The 25705-nt window shown below is 35.8% G+C and overlaps 1 protein-coding gene across 2 annotated transcripts in view; it reads left to right on the forward strand.

Moving 5' to 3' along the window:
• Positions 1 to 25358, forward strand: part of CFAP221 (cilia and flagella associated protein 221) — a 35698-nt gene extending 10340 nt beyond the window's left edge. The window contains exons 6-25 of one of the 2 annotated variants that reach the window (XM_014064793.2): positions 719 to 819; positions 3644 to 3747; positions 4877 to 5036; positions 7096 to 7228; positions 7319 to 7430; positions 7992 to 8103; positions 9130 to 9217; positions 11466 to 11555; positions 12622 to 12717; positions 14492 to 14591; positions 15065 to 15201; positions 17182 to 17262; positions 18286 to 18393; positions 18486 to 18626; positions 19694 to 19846; positions 19926 to 20026; positions 21529 to 21621; positions 21781 to 21885; positions 22822 to 22887; positions 24112 to 25358. In XM_014064793.2, coding sequence (XP_013920268.2) covers positions 719 to 819; positions 3644 to 3747; positions 4877 to 5036; positions 7096 to 7228; positions 7319 to 7430; positions 7992 to 8103; positions 9130 to 9217; positions 11466 to 11555; positions 12622 to 12717; positions 14492 to 14591; positions 15065 to 15201; positions 17182 to 17262; positions 18286 to 18393; positions 18486 to 18626; positions 19694 to 19846; positions 19926 to 20026; positions 21529 to 21621; positions 21781 to 21885; positions 22822 to 22887; positions 24112 to 24235 — 2205 coding nt within the window. In that variant the 3' untranslated portion in view covers positions 24236 to 25358. The remainder of the gene's footprint in view (positions 1 to 718; positions 820 to 3643; positions 3748 to 4876; positions 5037 to 7095; positions 7229 to 7318; positions 7431 to 7991; positions 8104 to 9129; positions 9218 to 11465; positions 11556 to 12621; positions 12718 to 14491; positions 14592 to 15064; positions 15202 to 17181; positions 17263 to 18285; positions 18394 to 18485; positions 18627 to 19693; positions 19847 to 19925; positions 20027 to 21528; positions 21622 to 21780; positions 21886 to 22821; positions 22888 to 24111) is intronic. The other variant, XM_014064800.2, reaches the window with a different exon arrangement.
• Positions 25359 to 25705: the final 347 nt, after the last annotated feature.

Here is a 25705-nt window from a genome sequence, read left to right on the forward strand (position 1 = left end):
TTTAGAGATTGTCTTGCAAACCAAGATATTGGTTGCATCCCACCAATTATGCAATATATTGATGCATAGCGAATTGTAACTAGGTTTCACTTGGTTTCTTTTTTCTGTTTAGAACACACACACAGATAGACAGACAGACAGACAAACAAACTGATTAGAGATAGATATAGCCTCCCTACTTGAATACGGATAAATGTGTTGCAGCAATAATAGTTTCTACCCCTTGCAAAGCAAGCTTACAATTTATAAATTTCTGCATATCTATTTACTTCTAATTTAGCCTGTCATCTATCTACTACCATATATCTAAGAAAAGGTAGTTAACACCTAAACCAACAACAAAATTAAGCATCAAAGCCCTCTGTTAACAATCTAATATTGTATTCAACTCATAGAAAGTCTACAATGTTTCTCATCCTATAAGAAATAACATGGTGTACATGCATGTGTGCCATGCACGCAAGTGGAAAAATTCAGATCATCTTTATTTTGGGTGTCAAAACTTCAGAACAGAAATGGTAATAGCTTTAGTCCTCTCAGGTCTTAAAATTAGGCTTTCATATACTGCATGTTTTATATTGGCTGGGAATTAAAATATCCCCATAATTATTTAAGTCATATGAGAAGTGTAGCCTTAACTGTGTAAGAGAGCGGAACTAGTTTCCCCCTAGATCACAATTCTCCTGAGACTGTCTGTATCCTTCTCTTTTCTTCTCAGGGAGATGAAACTTTGCTGATCCCTCTCCATGCCTATCCTGTGATGAATAATGTAGACTTTCCATCCTACATTAATTTGTCGGATGTTCCTTTGGGACAATGGCAAGTGGCTATTAAAGCAATAACTTTTCTTTCATCTCTTCTTCATGCATGATAAAAAGAATGAGCATAATTAGACTTTGGCCGGTGGGCAGTGAAAGAACAGAATGCCTCATCTACAGAATTAATTCAATCGGGAAATGCAATTGAAGTTGTTTTTATTGTAACCATATTTATATATTTTTCATTTGGTGACAAGGCACTGTGAAATGTAATTCTGGAATTACTTTGTAAAACTATTGATAGCTATTACACCCTGGTTGTGTTCACTGATGACTCTGAGAACATTTGTAAAGAGAGAAAATGAAAGTGGGAGACTAAATATCTAGATAATACTTTTGTTTTCTGGAGCCTTAAATCTGTTAAAATGTGATTGGTGGGGAGGTATTTCTCTGTTTTTAATTTTCCCCTGATCTTACTGTTTTGAAAAAAAAAACAGGATTTGTTTCATCTTTTTCTCTGGGTAAAGCATTCCCATATAAACACCTTTATATTGGTGGGGATAAATGATTATATACAGAGGAAGAATATGCCTATGGATAACTGCTATGAAATAATAGTGTGTTCATAGTATACACTGAGTAGAATTACTGCTCTCTGAGTTTAGTTGCTTTCTTGCAGATGTTTCATTATCCAAACTAGGTAACATCATAATGATGATTTTACCTAGTTTGGGTAATGAAACATTTGCAAGAAAACAACCAAGCTCAGAGAACACCAATGACCCCTCATTTCATTTCTGAACTACAAATGTTCTCCTTTATGAGTAGTATAACTTGGTAGTAGTAAGTTTTATACTCAAATATACCATCCCTGCCTGTTGAAGTTTACCTGCAGTTTATGATGCCAACTTCAATTGTATATTCAAGCATTGAACTTCTTTTCTGTTTGTAGAAGCAGATGTATATGTAATTGGAAAAGGTTATATAAAGAGGTTTGTGTGTTCTCTCTGCTGTAAATTTCACATATCTCTTGTTGGTGCAAGGTCTGAAATTTATGGCAGCCCTGCCTATCTCTAGCTTTCAGGATACTCTTGCATTATTTCTCAAGAATGTTCAAATTCTCCATCTAATATGCTTGTTAAATAAACAGAGAATTATTTCTGAGTGCATCTGAGTAGGATTAGGGGATTATTCTTTCTTGGCTTATTTTTTTTTTTGTTTTCTACTTTTAAATCTTACATTTTATTTTATTTTTTTATTACAAATGCTGCCTTTTTTCCCTTTTCTTTCCTCCTGCTTTGATCCTTGCCCCATTCTTTCTATACATCCATGGCCTCCTTTATTTGCAAAGGATAGAAATGCTTTCCAGGTTGAACTTCTTAAACACCCATCAAAGAAATATACTCTTGTTACTTGTTACTAGTCACACAAACAAGAAAGACAGAAAGAATTGCTTTTAGGAAGTACTGTATGTAAACTATATTCCATTGTAATTGGCTAGACAGGATTCAACTGAGACAGTTTATTTATATTGGAGTTCATGGAATGAAATATATTTAAATTGAGAATATTCAGAGTTTTTCTTCTGAATAATAGCTGGAATTGCAGTCTGCACAGAAAAGTTTAACTTGGGGGGGAAATTACTAGATACTCAAAAAGATACAAATTGAAGTTACAAATTGAAGCTACATGTTAGTTATAATAGCATTGGATTTTATGGAGGAAGTCCATTCCCTGAATCTCCATTGCCTGATGCCCGCCTAGAGGGTCATGGCAGAATTGCATTCATTACTTCACCCTTGTATTCCATACTGAGGTTTGGAGTAAAGCTTCTTTATTGATTTAAGCTTCTGTCCTAAACAAGAGATGAACTCATGCACATAATCATATCAATTATTAAACAAGGCTTTATAAATATGGTACAGTATACGTATGAAGTATATATTACAAGTAAGAGTCAAGTTATAGATTTAGTCTTCCTCTATTCTATCCTTTTTGGTAAATCTAGTTTCGAAATGTCCCTTGCTATAGAAAAAAACTTTCCAGCAAGTTATTTCTGTGACTGGGGTTCATTTTTATTATTCATGTCATTCCACTTGAAGAACCCCATTAATGGAAGTGAAAAATTGTAGTTTTCCAGCTGCACCCATTAGTGAGTTTTTCAGAGTACTTTACAGAATTAAATTTACTGAATTTAAAATGTGCAGTTTCATAGACTTTGCTGTATTTTAAAAACAGAACAAAGTCTGTGAGATTGCATGTTTTTTAAATCATAACAAGTAGTGCAATATTGCAGACCTATTTAAGAAGTAAGCCTCACTGAATTCAACAGGGTTTCAGGGGAATGGATGGAATAGAAATATGAAATATAAATAAATAAATTACAGCAGTGTAACTTTAATTGTTAATTTTTAAAAAGGAAGAATATTTAAATTAAAATCAAGTGAAGTCTACTAAGGAAGCTGCTTTTTCTTTTATATGAATTCATAATGCAAAAGCTCAAATCTTATTAAAATAAATTACATACATACAGAGGTAAATGCATATGTGTTTTCAATTATTAATACAAACTGCCAACTTTCATGAAATATGAAATCATAACTTATCTAATATAGTTGCTTGATTAGGGCTGCATATTCATGTAGCATGTTCTCCAATATCTATATGAAATAATTTTAAATAAAATTTGGGTGCTTATCATTTAAATTGGAACAAACTTTAATTTAACATATGGTAGGCATTATTTTAATAATTGCTTTCCTGTTTACAAGTTCCGGATTTTATGCCATCATATCCACACCTTTTTTGTCACGCTGCTGCTAGAATGGTAATATTACAAATTTGAATATAATTATTTGCTATTTGGTCCTGTTTTCCTTTTTCAGTAAGCCCTATGTGATCCCACTGCAGTGTAGCTGCCCCATAGATTTTGAGTTTCAGATTGAGTATCTTCAATCCCACAAAGCATTTACAGTACAACCCATGTCAGGTAAGTTCTGAAAGGGAAGCCGTGTTTCATGAATGTTTGGAATTTTACATAGTAATATGAATGAATGAATGAATGAATGAATGAACCTTAGATGTATATTTCTCAGGATGATTTCATGTGTCACCTTAAGTCCTTCCAAATTCTGTTTGATTTTCACTGAGCATGTTATGTGAACCTATCCATAGGTTCTAATTTATATACCCAAAGCAAATCAACTTACCATGTATATACTTCCTTCCTATTCTGCCTTGATAATGGGGACATTTGCTCAAGCATAGGCCTTCGAAATATAGACAGTCTTCCCAAAACTTAGGCTGCCTTGGATGCTATTCTCAGTAGAATAGGAGTGGTTCATAGAGCCTCTTTTTGTAAAGCTAACCAAAATTGACCTTTCGTAATCAAAACGCTGTATGTTGATTTTAAATCCTCTGCATCATTGTGTCCAGACATTGGAATGAACAATAAGAAAAATCATGGGAAGGATTTGGAAAAGGATGAATTAGGAAAATCAGGTCATGAACCTCTTAGAAAGCCTAACTGAAATTCAAGGGGAAGCAATGTACTCAAAATTTTCAAAACCCACCAACTCACACAGGCAGGAGTACTTTTATTGTGCTTTTCAGGCCAGTGCATCTAATTGATCCTGCCCACTAATTCAAAATAGCAGAATGATCTGAAGGAGACAGGCAGTTCAGAAATGCAAAACTAACTAATTAAATTAAATGTATTATACTAGCTATAAATTGATTATTTAGGAAACTTGATCCAAGTTTTTCCAGGGAAACAAGAGGCTTTTGAATTCAAAAATAATTTAGTCCCAAGCTACTTTTATTCCAGAATCATCTTTTGGTACATTGGGCCACAAAGACAGTCAATGTATGATATGTACAAAGGTTCAGAGAGGAGACATGCTAGTTCTTTAGAAAGCAATCCAAGTAGTTGAAGGTTGCTTTGCCTAGCAGTATTTCATTTTCCAATCAGCTGATCAAAACTTTTTCTCTCTTGCAGCATTTGGAACAACATGTGCACAACATGTGCATAGAGTATATGTATTTAGACAGAAAAAGAACAGCAGGTTTTTAGAATAAGTACATTAACTCCAACATAACATTTTCTTTGTTCATTACAGGAATAATTCCATCCAGTGGGAAAGCAGAAGTGATGGTTACATTTGCACCTTTTGAATATGGGACAGCCCAAATAAAAATCCAATTGTGGATTTCGCAGTTTGACTCAAAACCTTACAGTTGTACATTCACGGGAACATCTATCCCGCACCTAAACGTAATGTATGTGAAGCTCATAATGTTTTGAATATTGGCTAACAGAGATGTTTATTAGATAATATTTGCAGCTGAGGGTTACCTAGTCAAAAACTATATCAATTAAGTAGGTCAAATGTTCCCCAAAACATACCATGTTGAAAATGTTATTTACATATATCTCCCATTATATGTACCCGTTTTATATGTGCTATAAAATATCAGTCCTGGTTAAACTCTTTTTTTGCACTGCAATCCGTAGGTGCTTGCCTCAGTGATAGTTTGACTACTAGAGTCATGTTTACCAAGACTCCTAGTTAATGGATTCTGGACCAGTGAAAAGATAACATTGTTCAACTATGTTTCCTATCACCTAGTAGAGGAAAGTAGCAAAACTGTAAATCATTTCACAAAACAATTGTCCATGGAGAACAATGGCTGGAAGGGAAATTTAGGTGAAAAGATTTCATTTGAGTTATAAGGTGCGGGGACAGTATGTCAGCAACAGAATCACTTAATATATAGGTAGTTCTCCACTTACAACAGTTCATTTAGTGACCAGTTCGTTTAGAGCACTGAAAAAAATTACTTAGGACAATATTTCACACTTATGACCATTGTATCCAATGGTCACATGATTTACATTCAGATCCTTGACACCTGTTCCATATTTTTGAGGTCCCTGGATCATATGATCACTTTTTGTGTCCTTCTGACAAGCAAAGTTAATGGGGAAGCCAGATTCACTTAACAACCATGTTACTTACTTAACAATCATATTGACTCACTTAAGAAATGTGGCAAGAAAAATCATAAAATGAGACAGAACTCACTTAATAAATTTCTTACTTAGCAACATAAATTCTGGCCTCAATTGTGATCCTAAGTTGAGGACTACCTGTAAAAAGAAACAAATGGAACTAGGTCATTATAAAATGGTTCACTAGTTATAGGCCCCTTCCACCCACAAGGGACTCACTGAAGTTGGCATTTCATGGCCCTGCTGTGCTATGGATTCCAGTTGTCTTCAGAAACTAAACTGATTAACTGAAAATGATTAACACAAGTTAATCAACTAGGCTCCAACACCAGAGGAAATACTGTGATGATATTATCTTCTCTAAACATGTGAAATAGCTTTCACATTGTTGAGAACGCCAGCCTCATCTGTCTTCTGGATTCCTTTCCTCCTCTTCCTCCAAGAAGCCAGGGAGCTATGACTTCTCCTCAATTCCAGCTGCACAGAGAAGTAGCTTTTTCTGTTCCCTAAAGAGAGGTCAGCTTCCTTTTCTTCTCCCTTCCCTTGTTGTTTAGTTAATGCAGCATGACATGTGATGGAGACAAGGAATAGGAAACCAGCTGTCTCCTCTTTTTGATACTCGGTTTATAAACTGGCTACAGGAAGCATTGATAAGTGCCAAGAGGATACAGTTGATCATTAGATTGATGAGGGCAAAGATGATGCCTGTGAGGAAAGAAGTCATCCTATTTCAGTCAGGAGAACATAGTTAACACCAGAAACATTCAGTCATATCTAAGCCTTCAGGGCTCCAGGGAGCAAGCTACCCTTGAAGACATTTAAAGAATGGACTGTTTTGGAGTAATAAACAAGCCAGTTTAACATAAATAATATGCAAAGATTTTAATTACAATTGAGTCTGGAGAAGTGACATTGCATCCCATGCCATTGAAGCAATTTGCCAATTTTGGCCTCAGATTTCAAGAATCCCCATAAAATGTGGCCCCTTTATGACTTGTGAACTTCAGTTCTCAGAATTCTTGAACCAACCATGCTGGTTTAGGAATTCTGGGAGTTGAAGTTCATAAAAGGGCCGTAGTTCCCCACCTCTGCTCTAGTACATCCCTTTCTTCTTCCTCAAAAATAGCAGGAACCAGTTTAATGTATACGGTGAAAGGGGAAATGTCCCCGTTTGTGCTGCATACTGAGTTTCATGTGTGCTATGAATACATGTATGTAATTTTCTCTTTACTAGAGCTTTTCAGAGCAATATTTCATTACCCAGATAATGTGGCTTATGTGTTCCCACCCATCTAAAATTTCTGTACTTTTCTCCCCCAATTCCAGAAGAGGAGATTTGGAGAACCAAGAGTCAGTTTTGAAAAGAATACCAAAGTCTGCTGAAAAAGCAGTGTTGTGGCTTCCACAGAAAACACTATCACCGGAAGACAAAAAGCCCAAACCACTACAAAAAGGACAGGTACAGAATGGACAAAAATAAATTGTTGCTATAAAGGAAGGAAATAACATTCTCAACAGTCATTTTGACATAACCTATTTATTTTCGTAGACTATTGAATATAAAAACTTGAGGTTCCCTGTTGATTTGTCAAATCCTTATGCTGTGGGAACAGTTTTGATTCAGGAACCAGGCAAATTGAAGATTAAACAGTTAAGGGAAGGTAATAACTTTTATTATCATTGTTTGGTCGCATAATCAGCCAAATATTTAGACTCAATTTGGCATTTTTATTCACCAATCAAATCCTTCTCAAAGACAGTTAGACAGATGTTGTTTGATGGTGTTAAAGGTCTCAGCGCAGGATGGAAGCTGTTCCAGTTAAGCTGCCTTTTGCAATTAACTGACAATGATTTTTGTCAATCCCAATGTGTGTTCTTCTTATACTTAATATTAAATTTTATCTTGCCCTGTTATATACAGTTTACATTTATTTTACCAAGAACTCCACAAATTTATCATATATATAATACGTTGGCATTTATTGTGTGTGTATGTGCGTGTGTATCATGTATAATGATAATAATTTAATAATAATTAAATTAATTATCTTAGGATGCTCCTGATATCAGTGTTTTGAAATCTTGCAATTTCTCAATAATTCTGCTTCTGTCAGATACTTAATATCTGGGATATTAGTATGGGAAATATGCTTAATGTTACCCTGCAACAAGTAATTCATTGCCCTTTTATATTAACAGTTTTTTATTTTTGTGTTATGCAGTCTTAGGAGGACAAGGTGATGGAGGAACTAAAACACGACAGATAAAAGAAGCCGTTTTTCAACTAAAAGTCAAACAGGATATACAAGAAGAGGAAATTAATCAACTTAAGTGGTGAGTGATGGCACACTTTATACCAACAGGCAGGAAGTTAAAATAACTCTTCCAATCAAATCATTCTGCCACTTAGCATATTAATAAAAGCGGTTTTACAATAAAAGTTACATAATTATCATTTCTCAGTTTGTATCTGATTACAGTTGTTACATGTACTAAAATTGTGGTTAGTTGTTTCACTGTGGGTAAGCAGCAGATACCAACAAAAGTGGGAAGAAACATTTTAAAATCTGTTGATGGCCTTTTAATAACTCTAGGTGTAATAACACATACAACCAAGGATAATAAAGAGGCTTGACAGAGGTTTTAGAATAATGTGAAAAAGCAAAAGTAATAAGAGGAAATAATAAATAAGTGTATTGCTTGATCATTTGATCGATTGATTGCCTTAACATGAACAGGAGCATTGTTGCAAAGCCACCAATGGGTACAATCCATTGACTAGATTAACATAATGCTCTAAGACATTTAAAAATGTAAAAACAAATCCAGGCAAAGTATAGAATGCTAACCTAATTTATTACTTTGAAACCATGATTTGTGGTTTACTGCGCTCTGTGAATCCAGCCATTGTGATATGTTTAACAACCAGAGTTGAAACAAGCCATGATTTTTCATATGTATGAATTAGCCATTATGATCTTTGACCTAACAAGTCCCCAGATCTAAATTTGTGAAAACCCTATGAAGCATAAGTCAGCCAAGCATTTTAAAATTGTGTGACTTCAGAAGCACAAACTTAAGTTCATTTCTTTGACTAAAATAAGTGGATTTGTAAAATGTTCAAGTCTATAATATTGTTACCCATCCTGTTGCCTCACTGCCAGTCATGTGCATCAACATGATTGATTAATTTGATGTGTGTAGTGAAGTGACAGTAGATCAGTGAACAGGTAATCTACAAAAGTCATTTTTATATTAGGATTTATTTTTCTTCAGATGGACCAATTGTTGGTCAAGAGGACTTTTGTCTGAATTGATTTTTTTTATTAAAACTCTTTTTCTTTTGAATTTCAAACATAGGCAAGTTCATTTAGGTAAAGATCCAATATGTCCAACTCTTCAAAAGCAAATCCATGAAGATCGACTGAAAGAAGAAGAACTTTACAAGGTGAGTAGAATTATAGAGTATAAAAATAATCCCTGACTTTTTATATATCTATGGAGATTCTCAATAATCCAGGTCATGGTTGTCCCAAAGATGTTTTTCCCCCCAAAAAAGCAACTGGAATTTCTTGGTGTTTGCTTTGAAAACCTTTTGCTTCAGGAACTGAAAAAGCTTCTTGAATAAGAAGCAAAACATTTTCCAAGAAAATGCTAACAAAGTCCAGTTCCCTTCAGAAAAGAAACAGTTTTGGGACTCTGGCTTCATATATTCTGGGAGATATCAGGAGGGTAGAATAATTTTTGAGACCAAAGAAGATGGGATCTTATCTTGAAACACAGCAGACAACATCACTGTTGTCATCTTTTGTATATCTTACTCTTATTTTTAAAAAATGGTTTACTTTCCTAACTCCAGAGTTCACATGAAATGTCAAAAGAACAGGAGCAGCAGAAGAGAAACAGGGATAGTCTGGTGGGCAATCCCTTTGGGAACATCTAGCCATAGTCTCTTGTGGTATGGATCCAAATATAGCACTACTGCTTTATTTCTTTTGGAGTCCTTCATTTTATATACAGTATGTCATATTGCACTTGGATGATGTCCTGATGTCCTGTCCCATAGGAGAACATGAGCTCTTCTGTGAAACCAGAGATCTGTCACTTTCCAACCCTGTTTTGTATTTCTATTCTCTATTCTGTGAGTCCCATCTTCTATCAATTTATTCTTTCCGAAAGATAGCTCTCTACTCCAAGCCAGTTTTCCTTGGAAAATATGTATTTTTAATGAACAGCAGGGATGTGGAACTGGATACATGATGTTACAATTACAATCCCTTCCCAAGCACTTTGAAATGATTATTAGGGCTGTGCAGCAATCCAGACTGAAAGTGAAAAATTGCTTGGCTTTGTTGGATTACGATGGCATTAAGACCAGGAAAAGATGCTGCTTTACTAAGAGCCAACACCAACTTGATGGCACATGATCAGCCTTTAAGAAAGCATCAACGGACCTTATTTGAGCTTCCATGCAGATTCCAAATTACCTTTTCATCTTCAAGTGTAGCTTGCTGCAGTGCTTTGATTATTATCCCTGCAGGCATGATCTTATGGTTCTGAAAGGAATCCCATTGAACATAGCTGGATTTCATTCTGAACTGATTGAAGATCTCTGACTTAAGATTGCTTTCAGCTGTATAAAATGATCTAAGGAGTCCATGTATCATCTGCAATCACTTTTTTTCTTTTAATTGTTCTAATTAAAATCCCTCATTTGTCAATATCTATCTCTGTTAGATACAGGTAGTCCACAATTGGGACGTGAATTTCCATCATACATTGGTGCAGTTGTAAAGCAAGTCACCCATAACCAGAGTCAATGTTAGTACTGTTTTTTACCATGGTTGTTAAGTGAATCTCGTGCTTGATAAGTAAATCAGACTTCCCCAATTGATTTTGCTTGTTGGAAGCTGTCTGGGAAGATACAGACCATGATCATGTGGCCACAAGACATTACAACCATTGTATAGGCAAGCTAGTTACCAACTGCCTGAATTATGATCACAGGACCAGGCGGGTGGTGATGTAACAGGTCAAAAGTGACTTTTTCAAATAGTTCTGAGAAGAAACATTTTGAGATTGCTTAAAGAGAAAAAGAGTCATATATAAATGTCTGTGGACAATTCTCCGTCATCCAGGTTTTTCAAAAAGCAACTGAATTTTGTTTTTTCCTTGAAGATGTTTCGTTTCTCATCCAAAAAGCTGCTTCAGTTCTTCAAGGTCTTTGCCTTCAAGGAAAAACAAAGTCCAGTTGCCTTTTGAAAAAGCACCTTTGGGTCATATATAGATCTCATTAGAATCCTGGGAACTATAATGTTACAATTAAATTTTCACTTTTGGAGGAAAGCAATGATGCTACAATATATGGAGCTTTGTGTCTGAAAACAGCCCTATTCTGTTATGGGAATTAAGAGACTTGAACTGTCCAGATGTTTTAGATGTCAGTATCTTCTAGCTCCAACCAATATGATAATAGCAAAGATATGTTGGAACTGTAGTCTAAAATCTGGCAGGTTGTATGTCTATTCCTCCTCTACATTCACAGTGGTTTGTGTGTGGATGGTAATAGCAACCATGTGGATAAGATACATATATTTGGCATGCAACATTTTGCTAATCAGCTCTGCTCATATTACTAAACACAAAGCTTTTGATTGATGTGTTTTATTCATTCATTCCTTTTTGCTCCAAACTAGATTAAAAGAAGAGACCCCATTCTGGAGAAGGAGTTTGAAAGAAAGCATATTGAAATCTCTCTGAAACGTATCGTCCGACACGTTAATGAGGTATGGCTTTGTTAAAAAGTGTTAAAAGTGGATGGAATTATAATTTAAAATTAAAATATACAGTAAATGTTTATTTCCATTGTCAGGCCCTCTTGTCAAAATATTAACAGATGGAGAGGTCTAGATATTTGGAGTTGCACAGGTGAGAATTAGATTAGTATTGCACAGGGATCAGGTGGAAGATAGGTTTAATAGGATTCTCCTAGATTTAATTCATGTGAAGTTGGTAAAAAATAATAATGTTGTCATCATAAATCTTTGATTATGATTTAGTTTAGATTTTTTTATTTTTTAAATTCTTTAATTTTACTTTTAATGAACTTCCCTAGCCACCTACCTCCAGATACGCTGGATTTTTAATTCCCCATAATCCCAACCTAACATGGCCAAATTTAGGGGAGTTGAAGCTTAAAACATCTAGAGGAAGCAGGTTGAAGAACGCAGGGTTTAGAAGATAAACCCATTTACAAGTACTCCTTGACTTATAACCACGATTGAGCCCCAAATTTCCATTGCTAAGCAAGACATTTAAGTTTTGCCCCATTTTATGACCTTTATTGCTATGATTGTTAAATAAATCACTGCTGTTTTTAACTTTGTAGCAATGCTAAGCTTCCCCATTGACTTTCCCTGTTGCAAAAGGGGATCACCTGACCTTTGGACACTGCAACTGTCATAAATATATGCTAGTTGCCAAGCATTTTGATCATGTGACCATGGGGATGCTACCAATAGTCGTAAACGTGAAAAACGGCCATAAGTCACTTTTTTCAGTGCTATTGTAACTTCAAACAGCCACTAAATGAATGGTTATTAGATTAGAACTACCTGTAGTTATCAATAGGTACTGCTTAAGGAACTGGTTCAAGTTTCAGGGCTCTCCCCTTCTTTTGTACATTTACTGCTTACCACTTTGGATGTCAAAGCAGATACAAAGTTCAGGATTGCTGAGATGTAATCTTTCAGTGTTAAATTAAATGTAGTACATTAATTTGGTGGTATCGTTGCTTAAAACTCCAAATTCTGAACATTTACTGCTGCAACTTTCTTTTCTTGTCTGCCAAAGCGTCCCCGGTTTCAGCCTACTTTCGACCTTCTGCTTAATAATCCTTGGTATCACAAGCACAGAATTCAGCAGCGATTCCAACAAGCTGCACGAAAGGTACTTAAACAAAATGGCTGCAGGTAAATACACCCGTGCAGATACCAGCTGCAGATATACTTATTCGTTTTTGCACAGCCTTTTTCTGATCCTATAGATAGATGGTACCCAATTAATTTGCCTAAGCAAGAGATGAGCGCTTTTTAAAATTGTACTTTTTGCAGTTATTGTAGATTCACAGTGTTTACGTGCATGCATAGAGTTGTCGTATTTTCAGCCCAGAAAAACTTTCCATTTAGTGGAAATAGAGAGGGTGGATCTATATTTGTTATTTGTTTAGGACTAAACTGTGTGGATTTCTGTTGCCCCCCCCCTTTTAGTACATATAATAGGATCGTATAAATATTCTCTCTTTATTTTTTCATAAAATAGAAATGTCATACTTTGTATTTTGCTTCAGTATGAAAAGTTCTAAGATCTGATTAAAATCAAAAAGTCTGAGCATTAAAATGAAGGAATTCCAATATATATTATAAAGCTATTATAACCTTTAACATTCGCAACACTTGGCTCTCAATTTTTAAGATATCTGTTGACTGATAAATCTTCCAAGTTTAGAAAAAATGTGTCTCAATTTTCAATAAGCAAATGCTCTGCTAAATTAAAATAATTTGAAATATATAATCTCAGTTTAGTCAGTATTAATACTGTTTTGTGCACTCCACGTACTCTGTAGGCAATTATAATAACGTTCATATCAAAGAATAATATTCTATTATCAAAAAACTAAAAAATTATCGTAATTCAATTCTTGATTTTAGTGAGACATTATATTTATTTTCCCCATACTGGTCATACTCTTCTGCTGATCAAATTGTATTTCAATAAATTCATGCTATTAACTAGTTTTAATCTGCTATTGCAATATAACAATATACTTTTCAATATAGTGCTACCTTTGAGGTAACTATTTAGCTAAATTAACAAGAGATAGTTGATTTCCCCAAATAAATAAATAAGTGACGATAAAAACTTCCCCCTGTACTTTTTAATTGGCTCAATCTCGATATCATAGTTATGAAGCTTAACTGAGTGTGTACCATGTTTAATTTGACAAATTATGACTAATAATTGTCTAGTAACCAGTATCAGAATATTTATTATGGAAAGTTTTGTGCTGAATCTTTTTTCCCCCTATAATTTTGGAAGTTTCTTTTTAGAAATGTGAGTGTTCAGTTACAGTTAGGATAAGCCTAGGTATGCAGTCTATTTACTCCCAATGGGTTTAGTCTATTATTCCCCATTATACGGTACTTTCCAGATATTTTAGACCTGCAGCTTGCACAGTCATAGTCTACATAGCAAAATACCAGGGTTACTGGGGATTCTGGGTATTGTAGTAACCAAATTCTAAGCAATTACAATAATGCATTGGTGATCAGCTTTCAGTTATTTTACATCATTTCAGGAACATTTTGAAGTTTTTGACTTGTTTACAAAAAGTTAAAAACAATGTTTTGGCATGTTGTCTCAAATACATATCATTATAATATCTCAGTGTTTATTTATTGTGCCTTAGTTTTTTTTTTTTAAATGACAACGGATTATTTGTTCATCTGTTTTCAAGATTGTTCTATAAACATTTATGTTGTATAAACATTTATATTTTTAATAGAAAAAAACTGAGCCTGTCACATTTTATGTACTTTTTATATACTTGTGTCACTTTTTTATTGTACTGACTGATGGCACCTAGCTGAACATATCTCAAAGATAGACACCACTTTACAGAATTACTGAAAAACCACTGAATGGGTCTTAATCATTGTTATAGGTCCTGATTCAGATTCGGCTAGATAAAGTGATAAATTTGCTTCATAACGTATTTAAGCGGTACAAAGAACAAGAAGAGGAAGAGAAGAGATTGATATCAGGTAAACCCTCAGAATCACCCAACCATTGCCAGTTTTTGCTTCCTTTACAAGTACAGGTCATTTCATACGTGGCAATGAAAATATGTGCTGCCACAATATGTAAAATGTGTGATGAAAACATGGAGTTTACTAGATGTAAATAATTAGAAAAACATTTCCATGAAAGTGGCTTCCATTGCCAAGTGGGCCATGGCTTTTCATTGCAGTGCATTCCCCGCTTCTTTGTTGCCAGACCATAACTCACAATTATTGAAGCCATAGAGGATGGGTAAATAGGTTGTTCTATTTGACTCATAAAAATCAAGCGATAGAGCACAAGGTAAAGATGAAAAGATAGTTTGTCCTCTTCTTCCTCATCCTTGGAGTCATGAGGTAAATGAGTAGATGAAGCACCAGAATGCTTCTCTGTCACCTATCCAATGTTCTTATACTTCAGATCTTAGCATTTGTCCATGTCTATCTCCATGTGGCAGAATGCAGCAGTTTTAAAACATCCAGCACCGCTGCTATAAACGAAGAGGAGAAGAGAATGCCTTTTGCCTTGATTGCAGCTCGAATACAGCCATTTGAATTCCCTACTTACAATCCACCACAATGGGCTGATGAACTGGTAAGTACCACCAGGAAGATACAACAATGCAATCCCTCTTTCAACACTATTTTTTCTGAAGCCACCAATTAACCAGCATCAATGAAGCTGTCAAAACAAGCTTATGAACATTATGAGCACTAAACCTCAGTTCTCTTAATTTTTCACAATTGCCCTTTTAGATAATCCTGTTAAAGGTATTATCCTAAAACAGATGTTGGATTTTTCCCCCTTACATGAGCCAATGTGGCCATTGTCATTGTTCAAGTTAAACCTGATTCACCAAATGTGCACATAAATTTATTTATTTAGAAAATTTATATGGCCATCCATATTAAATACATACTCTGGGTGGCTAACAAGCAAATAATCAAAAATATTTTTAAAAACCCTAGGATCCCTATAACCAAGCAAACTATACATAGAATATAAAAAGAAAGGTTGGGGTATATTGAAACAGAGTTAAAGGAATGGCGGTGAAAAATAGACATTTTTATCATGCAAGAAGAAAAAGAGAACAGGAAGTGAGGAAGGAAAAATGAATCTCTGACACTTGCTCCCCTCAATAGCTTACTTTTCAAAAGGTTTTTCTCTCTCTGTCAGGTTGGAAGAATTTTTTAAAAATGAAAATCAAGATTCTGCTGATACTAACTTTTAAAGGGGTTTCGGATTGGTTTGGTTTTGATTTGTTTTTGTTTAGCTGGCTAGTGGGCTGAAATCTTTTTGCAGTGATTTGGAACAAAAGAAGCTGCTGGTTTAGTTCATGTAATATTCCATGGCAAAATCTACTGGTTTTTTTGCTACTGTTTGTTTGTTTGCTGTGAACCAGCTATTGTAGTTTACAAACCATAGTTTATGCACAGTGCATTTTGTGAAGGTAGCCATTTATAGTTTATTGAATAAACTATATACGAACATAGCAATAGTTTAACATGTGCAACTCATCCAGTCTCATAAACCATTTATAGGATAGGATAAGGTGGAAAGAGATATAAAGGGCTGAACAATTTCCCTCTTGGACCTTAAAAAAGATTTGCAGCCTTGCAGTAGTAGCATTGTCTGGATAGTTCTGCCTAGCCAGGATTACTCTCAATGGAGGCGGTATACCATCTGTTACTGTATTACCTGGACTCTTATTCTGGGTAGAGAATGGTAGAAATGTCTCTGTGTAGATTCTAAATCATCCAGGTCATGGTTGCCCCAAAGGTGCTTTTCGAAAGACAACTTGACTTTCTTGTTTTTTTTTTCCTGAAATTTCTGTCAGAACTGAAGAAGCTTATTGCAGGGGTCCCAAACCCCTGGGCTACGGGCCACTACCAGGCCTTCAGCCCTTCAGAACCAGGCCACAGAAGTGGCAGGCAAATGTGCATGTGGACCCCCATCTCACAAGCAGCAGGTGAGCACTTGCACAAATAGCTGCACATTCACCCACCCACGCATAGAACCATCCTAACCCCCCACCCCCCACCCCCGTCCGCAAAGCCAAGAAAGTTGTGGAACTCTGGCTTATTGGATGAGAAGCTAAAAGTTTTCAAGGAAAAAAATCAAGGAAGTCCAGTTGCCTTTTGAAAAGCACCTTTGGGGCAGAAATGTCCGTGTCCTTGTTTTGGCTCTTTGCTGGCTCTGCCATGATGTGATCACATTTCTTCCTTTTGATCCTCCTGCAAATAATCTTGGCTGCATTTATACACATCTTAGAGTCAAGATTCTTTTCAGTATTTTTGTTCAACAAACCATTGGTTTTGGACATAATGCTAAACTATGATAGGTGGATTTTCTCATCACAGTAAGCAACAGAAGTAATCATACATTAGCCTAGTATTATATGTGAACCAAATAAATGTATGTGTCAGAATTTATTTTTACAAATCATGACTAACAATATGATATGTAAGCTACATTATGAACAAAATACATTCCAATCTGATGATTTTTAAAAAATGAGCAGAAACACATATCCACATAACAACTTGGTTTGTTTATTTTTTTTTCTCCCTCCAGGCACCCGAAGTTTTGGGCATAGTTCCTCTTAAGCAAACTTCAGTGAAAATAAAACAGCTCCACCACTTTTATGATCTAAAGGTTAGCTGCAATTGATCAAGTCATGTTCTGTGGTCAAATTAAAGTATTGTATACAAGCAGTAGTTAATGTTAATTTAGTGGCTGTACCCAATTCGGCATCTCCAAGTATGTAGGATTTCAATTACTGCAACCCGAGATGACAGTAAGTTCATTTTTAATTGGGTGGAACTTTAGAGGAGCAGAAGGTTCTGAATATAGGTTCTGAACATCACTTGTTGGCCTCCTTAAAGAAACTGCCCCTCCTGGGCTCCCACAGTAATCATGCCACCTATAAGTAAGGAGGCCCCAAGAGTGCTTTCGTACCCATCCAAAGGGTGCTCTCTCACCCTATCAGTACCCCTTAGTTCAAATGCACACAGGCAGTCTTCAATGTACGGCCACAATCAAGCCCAACATTTCTGTTCTTAAGTGAGACATTTGTTAAGTGAGTTTTTCCCCATTTTACAAACTTTCTTGCCACTGTTGTTAAGTGAACCACTGCAGTTGCTAGTAACATGGTTGTTAAGTGAATGTAGCTTCCCCATGGACTTTGCTCGCCAGAAGGTCTTCAGGACACTGCAACTGTCATAAATACATGCCAGCTGCTAAGAGTCTTGAGTTTTGATTACATGACCATGGGGATGCGTGGGGTCGCAAGTGTGAAAAACAGTCCCAAGTCACTTTTTTTTCAGTGCCATTATAATTTGGAATGGTTACCAAATGTACTGTTGTAAGTTGAGGACTGCCTGAATATTCTTGGGACTGTACAGCTACTGTGAGTACAGGAAAAGATGCAACCTCTTGAAGGAGCCCAACAAGAGAGGCATCTATGCCCACATGTGCCTATGAAGGAACTTTGCTGCTTCAAACTCAAAGCACCGGGCATCCATGGCACAACACTTTTCCTGTACCAAGAGATATTTTGTAGCAAGTTATATGCTGGTGGTGTGAATCATGAGTAGGATACTTTTTAAATTCCATTTGGTTCATATCATTTGATTGTCAAGGATATCTGGTTTTTGTTTTGTTTTGTTTTACATCAAGGTACCCCAGCATTTCAGTAGCATGGCATATCAACCATTCTGTGTACATCAAGCAGCCACTAGTTACAAGGTTCCAAAATATTCTCAAACTCTGAAGTCAGGTGCAGAGGTAATTAGTCTGTTCTGTGTTTTACTTTTCTTTTTCGGATCTGTTGTTTTGGTCATGCTATGTTCATGCAATAATTTTCTGCTGTTTTTCAGGAAGAGCTGATTCCACTAATACCTGCCTCTGAAGAAGAATCCTCAGCTGCACAGGCTGCAGAATGGGACACTTCCCTCTTAAACCTGAAAGCCCCTGAAGCTTTGCTTCACCCTCCAAACCATCATCCACTTCAAATTTTTGTGAGTAAAACAGACAGAGTAAGGAACCTGGGACAGTTTGTCCCACCAACAAAGGATGAGGAATACACACAGATAAGATTGTTGCTGTATAATGTTAGAATAGTTGCATTTGATCTTGATCATATGCACCAGTGGTGGGTTTCAAAATTTTTTGGAACCTCTTCTGTAGGTGTGGCCTGCTTTCCGGGTCCACTGGTGGAACCTCTTCTAACCGGTTCGGTAGATTTGACGAAAACTGGTAGGAACCCACCTCTGATATGTATGTGCGCGCGCGCACACACACACACACACACAAAATTTAATATTTGGACAATAATCTATCCAATTTAGGATTAATTAACAACTTTTTGCCAAAATCTTGGATTTTATTCCCGTTCCTGAATGTTTCCCAATTCCATTGAAGTGTGTTGATTGGATTTGCACATTGTCCTAAAGCATGGTTGTTTGGTTCTGGCTTAGTATTTTGAGCGTATTTCACACTTCTTATTAGTGGATCCTATCTTATGAGTTAGCATGTTGTGAGAATGCAACCATGGATTAAATAAACCTTAAAAGAGTGTTCCCTAAACAAACCATTCCTCCCAGGCAAAAATATATAGCCCTTTTCGCTCCAAGGATGTCTCTCCATAAGCAGCCAAGTATCATTTGGCCCTTGGATGGAAGCCTTTTTAAAAATGCAACCTCCAACTATAAAATAGTTTTCTAGCATGATTTATTTGAACCCTGTTGGTGAGGTTTGCATAGTCCACTAAGATACAACCCAGAGAGGCTACTTTCCCACAGTAGAAAAGGAGCTATATTTTACCATGGTAAATGAACCCAGTCAAAAATATCAGGATCGCTAATCAGAGCTTTCAGAATTGCAGGCTAATAGTCTTTCTATCAGACTCAGCATGTCATCTGTTTGTTTGATTTTATATGCTGATGTGCTTTTTGATGTAAAAACTATGGAAGATAACTGTAACCTTTTGTTTGTTTTTGTTCCACAATTACTTGTCACGCCCCCCCCCCCCCCCAGTTGGCCCAAAGGTGTTCTTGCTTCAATATTTCTCTTCTTTGCTTTTCAGAATCCTTGTCCAGGACTGTTTGATCTCAAGCTACCCCTGCCCTATACAGAAACCAACATGGAATATCACATTTGCCCTCTTCCAAAATTTCCAAATTGCAATAAATTCCCAAACGGCACTACACTTACACAAAAGACGTTTCTTCATCACAGGGTAAAATTTGTCACTGGAACTTTTAACAGCTGATGGGGATGATGGATAGCTTTTCCTAATATGTTTATGATCATTTCAGGAAGTGATTCGTGGTGTGACTAACTGGAGAAAATTCCCATCAGTTACCAATTCAACCTTATCGGCCATACCACCTCTGAATAGCTTGGTAATGCCATTTTGGTAAGAATAATTATCATTTTTATTAAAAGCATCTTCACTCTCTAGGCCAAAGTGGCCCTTTTTCACTTGGAATATTGCTAAAAATGGTAAAGAGAGTTTCAGCAAAGTAATAGAAAAAGGTTGGAAGTGTTTGACTTTGTAAGAAGCAACAGAAAGTCCTTCCCCCAAATTTCTGGATGCTTACAGGCTGTTTTTCTTGAAGAAAAATGCCCTCTGGGTGTTTTAGATCCTCTATATTCCCAAATAAAATATTTGTCATATTTTATAGGTTTGGTTAAAGTCAAAAATATCGAGAGAGGATTAATCTGATGCCTCTGCTGTAAAGTAATACTGCTTCTAGAGACAGTATGTCAGTTGATTATATGGAATATTTTTAGTATCCTACTATTCAGTTGTTTAGTTCTTAAATTTGTTAGCTAAAGTCAGTTGCAAACAATGTACTGTTCTTCATTTAGTACCTGGATCAGATTTAGCTATAGGTATAAATTCTGGAGCTTACTTAGTTTGCTTATACTAGGCATATTTAATAGAAAATGAAACATAGTTAAAATGTAAGGCATTAGGAATAGTTTTCAGAGACCAGAAAATTTAGACTGCTTCTCAGGAAAATGGGAAAATGGTTGAACACTTAACACAGTGAGTGAACCAGCCAGTGCGGCTTATTCCACAGACCATAATTAAAACAACCCTGAGCTTAGCAGTATGTGATGTCAGACACCATGTATTCTAAATCATGAAGAGGAAACAGAGATAAAGTATGGAAGACTAGGGGTATATAGGTAGCCCTTGATTTAACAACCATTCACAGTTACAATGGCACTGAAAAAAGTGACTTATGGCCAGTGTTCACACTTACGACCTTTGTAGCATGATCATGTTGATCGCATGATAGTGCAATCAAAATTCAGATGCTTGGCAACTGGTTCATACTTACATGACCATTGCTGTGTCCCAAGGTCACGTGATCAAGCCTTTGGTAACCTTTGATCAGCAAAATCAATGGTGAAAATTAGTTTCACTTAATAAGCATGTTACTAACATCAATTGCAATGATTCCCTTAACAACTGTGGCAAGAAAGGTCGTAAAATGGGACAAAACTCACAACAAATATCTCAGCAACAGAAATTTTGGGTTCAGTTGTGATCAATAAGTCAAGGACTACCTGTAATAGAGAAGATCCTGTAATGAATGTAACTCTTGTTTGTTGTAATATATTTTTTACTTTTTAACTGCTTGGTATTGTATTAGAATATGATGACATGCTTCATTTATTTTTCATTTGAAAAAAAGGATGTAGGTATCAAAGCCAGGAAAATTACATCAGTGCTGTAGTTCATCCATATTCAACTTGAAACCATCCACTTGTGTTAGAGTACAATACTTCTATGGATTAGGAGACGTGTAGCCCCAGTACAAGTGGAAGAGCCAGTCGTAAGGTTAATTTCAATTGTCCTTATCACATGCTTCTGTTAACATCTCAATATGATTCCACTTTCTACAGCATTGATCCTTATAACCCTGACGTACTTCCAGATGTTGCTCCTCCAATTCTGCATGAGTTACCACAACAAGACAAGGAAAATGTGGTGGACGAGTAAGTTTTCTCTCCACTGTTCATTTGGAATAATTCTATTGCGTACCAAACACCGGGATTTAATATAAACAGGTGCTTATGTGTGGGCACATAATGAAAAGCTCACAAGATTGCCGTCATTTACTTGAAAAGTAAAATAATTGGCAACTTAAATTTTAGAGCAATTGAAGGAGAGGCTGCCGTCTTACTTACACCACAGATGATGAAAGCTGAATTTCCACAGATTGACATCTTAGCAGAAGACAATAAATCAAAAGAGGAAAGGTATGTCTGTTTCCACTAAAATCTCATGCAAAGCCTATGCTGTGGTCCTTAAAATGTGGGCTGCAGGCAACATGCAGTTGTTCTGAACAGAAAATGCAGGGATGGAATATTCTGAATTGATAGCTTTTGTATGAGAGAGAAAGAGGTTTAAATGCTTCATGAACCTTAGGAATAGTCCATAAATATTTATGGATGTTTTTGCCCTTAAGCACAAAAATCAGATAGTGTTAGGAACAGAACAGGTTCAAACTCAGAAGTGTGGTTTTTGTAGCACTGATTAATAGCAAGGAAATAAAATATGTAACCAACCTTTCCTTGAGTTACAATCTGGAGTTGGGGAAAGGGATTTTTTGTTCCTAAATAATAGTTCTTTGAACAAAAAATGTCACTTTCCCTGTGTTCAACCCAAACCTGCTTGAATTTTTGCGGCAAAGCAATATGCTTTATAATGCTGACTGCCAAATATTTATCTTCTAGGCTTGATTAAGTTTTTCTGTTCTTAAGTCTAGAGTCTCAAGGCAACTAAGACAATGATTAGAATTGTCCCTGTGGTGCCCAAACTGCTACAGTGTGTCACCGTAAGTTGCCACTGCTTTAGTTCTGGTGAGCTTTCTGTCACATATATAATTTAAATGGCATTCGGCTCCATTTAAATCACCTTCACACTAATAAAATGTATTGGCAACAAGCTTATTTATGCAGGGATGTTCTCTACAGGCAGCATTGAGAAAGACAACTGGTCCATCACTCTTTGCCCCATCCCTGCACTTATTAGCTATATTAATTTATTTCTGAACACCAGGCCTTCTAAGACATTCCAGAAAAGTCAACTGTTCGAATATTCCTTTATGTCGTTCTATTGCTCATAATAAAATTATTACCCAATAATGGAGGGGTGTTTTTTAACAATTATTTCTTTTTTATTTCTTTTTTTAGTGAAGGAAATGCAGAAGTGAAAGTTGGTTCTTTTACATCTCTATATAAATCTGTGCCTGTTTCCAGGTAATGGGATTATTTGAATTGTAAACGCCAATGGATTGCTTTGTATTAGCGCTAATAGAAATCATACTGAAGTATATTGTTAGATGTGCAAAGGTTACTTATGGCCATATGCAGTGGATTCAAAAGAGCGAAAGGATGGATGCCCTCAAAAAACTTAGTAAAAATAAAGTAAGAAAGGCTGGATTTTAGTAAAATTCAGCAAAGAATTGCAAATATTGACAAAGCAATGGGGCTTACTTCTGAAAAGGCCTAATAATGTTTGGTAATTTCTCATACTTTACAGGTTTATTCAGGTTTGGGCTTCCTTAACTGGTTGTATTGAGATTGGCAGGGTTCTCATTTTATTAGGCTTTATAAAAACTCAATAATGACGCTGGTGGGAAAAAAGAAAGTAGAGTATATTTTAAAGAAATTGGTTTATTTTTAGCATGTTACAATCTTACATTTTTTTAAAAAATGCCATCATAGAATGTTTTTGTTCCTTCCCTCATTTCCATAGCACTTAGACCAAGGGCATCAAGCTCACAGCCCGTGGGCCAATTGCGTCGCGCTGGCCATGCCCACCCCCAGTTTAGTGAAGGGGGGGAAGTCACATGACACCACAAGTTTGACACCTCCTGACTTAAAACACATGGAAACCACTTAATTGATTCTGCTCCCTGAGGCAGAAAGAGAAAACTGGTTTAGCCTTCTGATAAAATGTGCTCCTTAAGGAGTAGTTAATTTGGTCAAGATGCTAAACTCATGATAAAGCACACCAGGGAAGCTGCTAATGAGAACTCACTCCATCTTTTCCTGTAATGAGGAAACGAATTGTACCAAATAAGTAACCATCCTCCTCCCTGAAGGTCTGTAGAACCATTTTTTACAGGACTGTTTTTTTATCTATATATTTATAAGTTGGTCACGATATCCAGCTTGGAGGGCAAAACTAGGACAACCTAATCAACACAGAATCTATAGTAAAAATAGAATATGTTTTGTTAGTCTAACTCTATTTGAATTTGAAGAACAGTTTTAAACAAGAGCAGACTATGGATGATAATGTAAGATTATATTTTGAGACTTCAAGGTATAATCCAAATATATAACTTTGACAGCAAAACTTTTATTTTCCAAATCATCATTTGCTTAGCCTTGTTTATTTAAAACAGAATTTCCTTTTGCTGGTCTGAAAACAACCTAATCCACATGTTCAGACTTTTTCTGTATTCTTATTTCTAGTGATGTGAGGGACATTGTGGATTCATATATTGTGAGTCAGAAAAATATATATGGCCGAAAGATTTCAGAAACTACGGAGAAACTGAAAGAGAAGACAATTGACAAGACTATGATCCTAAAGTAGATTGTCTCCTTGGGACAAGCTTGAATGTTTTTAAGTGTCGTTCATATTTTTCTATGCTTCTTATAATATGAGTCACCCAGTAGGGGCACCCAACATTCTAGTGATTCAGGAACAAAACATTCCAGAGAGCTCCACAACATTCTGTTTCCCCTCTAGATTATGTCAAACCCAGGAGAAATGGAACATTCTAGTGTTTTTCCTACTTCTAAAATGTCATATTTTGCTGATCCTTAGTGCCCCTACTGTTATACTTCCATGCAATATACTATAACTTTGCAAATTAAATTGTATTTGTGCAGGAGCTTCTGCTACACAAAATGAAGCATATATTTCCTAGCTACTGAGATCAACTTTGTATGTTAGCACAGGAATGGGTGTCAAATAAGTTGTTACGTGTTTGATAATCCTCCTTGGATAATTGCCAATTTGATCTTCTGTGTTCCTTTTTTCTTACTCTCATTTCCTATGTGGCCTCTTTAATTATTGCTGTTAATATGTATATATTTATCCATTCCGTTAATATTCCTAGACTGGCCAGTGTATACATAAACCCACCTAAACTATTTTTATATCTCTGCACATATAGTGTTGTCAGTCTCCTATGAATGAACATTTACCGCTTTTCAATAAAATGTAGAGAAAGTACTACATTCTATATTTATGCTGAGTGGCTGTAATATGAAGATATTATAAGCTGGACCACACTGAGGTATTTGATTTTCTGGCATTCCTGAGTCTAACACAATGATCTTTAGACTACAAGTCAAATAGATAAGGTCAGATGGTTTGAACTTCAGTTCTTGTTAGCTGGATCCAGCGCAGTAATGGGCAAGGGACCAGGGGCAGGGGGTTAAAAGAGCTGCACTAATTTGCCAACCCCTGGAAAAAGCACATTAAGTAGAAAAAGTGATCAGGAATAAGCAAACACATGGCCCTGCTCACATCATGAATCCATTCAGAACCAGTTTCAAATGATACATAAACGTTGTCTTAGCAGCAATCAAAACAGAGGGGAAGTCTTATTTGTTTTTCCAGCAAAGCCAAGAAAAATATCATGCAAACAAAATGTGAGCAAATAAACTTGTTCCTGTTAATTTACAATAAATAAATATGCTTCATTTTCTCCTTTTTTTTGTAATGGGATTTATTTGTTAGGCAGGTTTTCTTACCTTGTTGCCTGGCAAATCTTCATATATTTATTAACATTCATATTAATATATTGATTCATGGCTTTCATTCATGTGAAATTTTGTTACAGAAGATGGATTTATGGTGTTTATTAATGTCTTAAAAATTGGAAAATGCTGATGAGTTTGATGCTTGAGGTTCATAGAAAAGCACTGTATTTTCTAATGTTAGAATTACATCATAATTAGGGGGAATTGTATGGCTAACTACAGTTAGCAGATGTAGTAGTATGTTGTTTATCTTAAACTGCAGGATTATAGGGAGAGGAGAAAAATAAACTGA

The sequence above is a fragment of the Thamnophis sirtalis genome, unplaced genomic scaffold (genome assembly GCF_051295495.1).
Source record: "Thamnophis sirtalis isolate CommonGarterSnake01/CBP01778 unplaced genomic scaffold, rThaSir2_p1.2 scaffold_1, whole genome shotgun sequence".
In the NCBI taxonomy this organism is placed as follows: domain Eukaryota; kingdom Metazoa; phylum Chordata; class Lepidosauria; order Squamata; family Natricidae; genus Thamnophis; species Thamnophis sirtalis.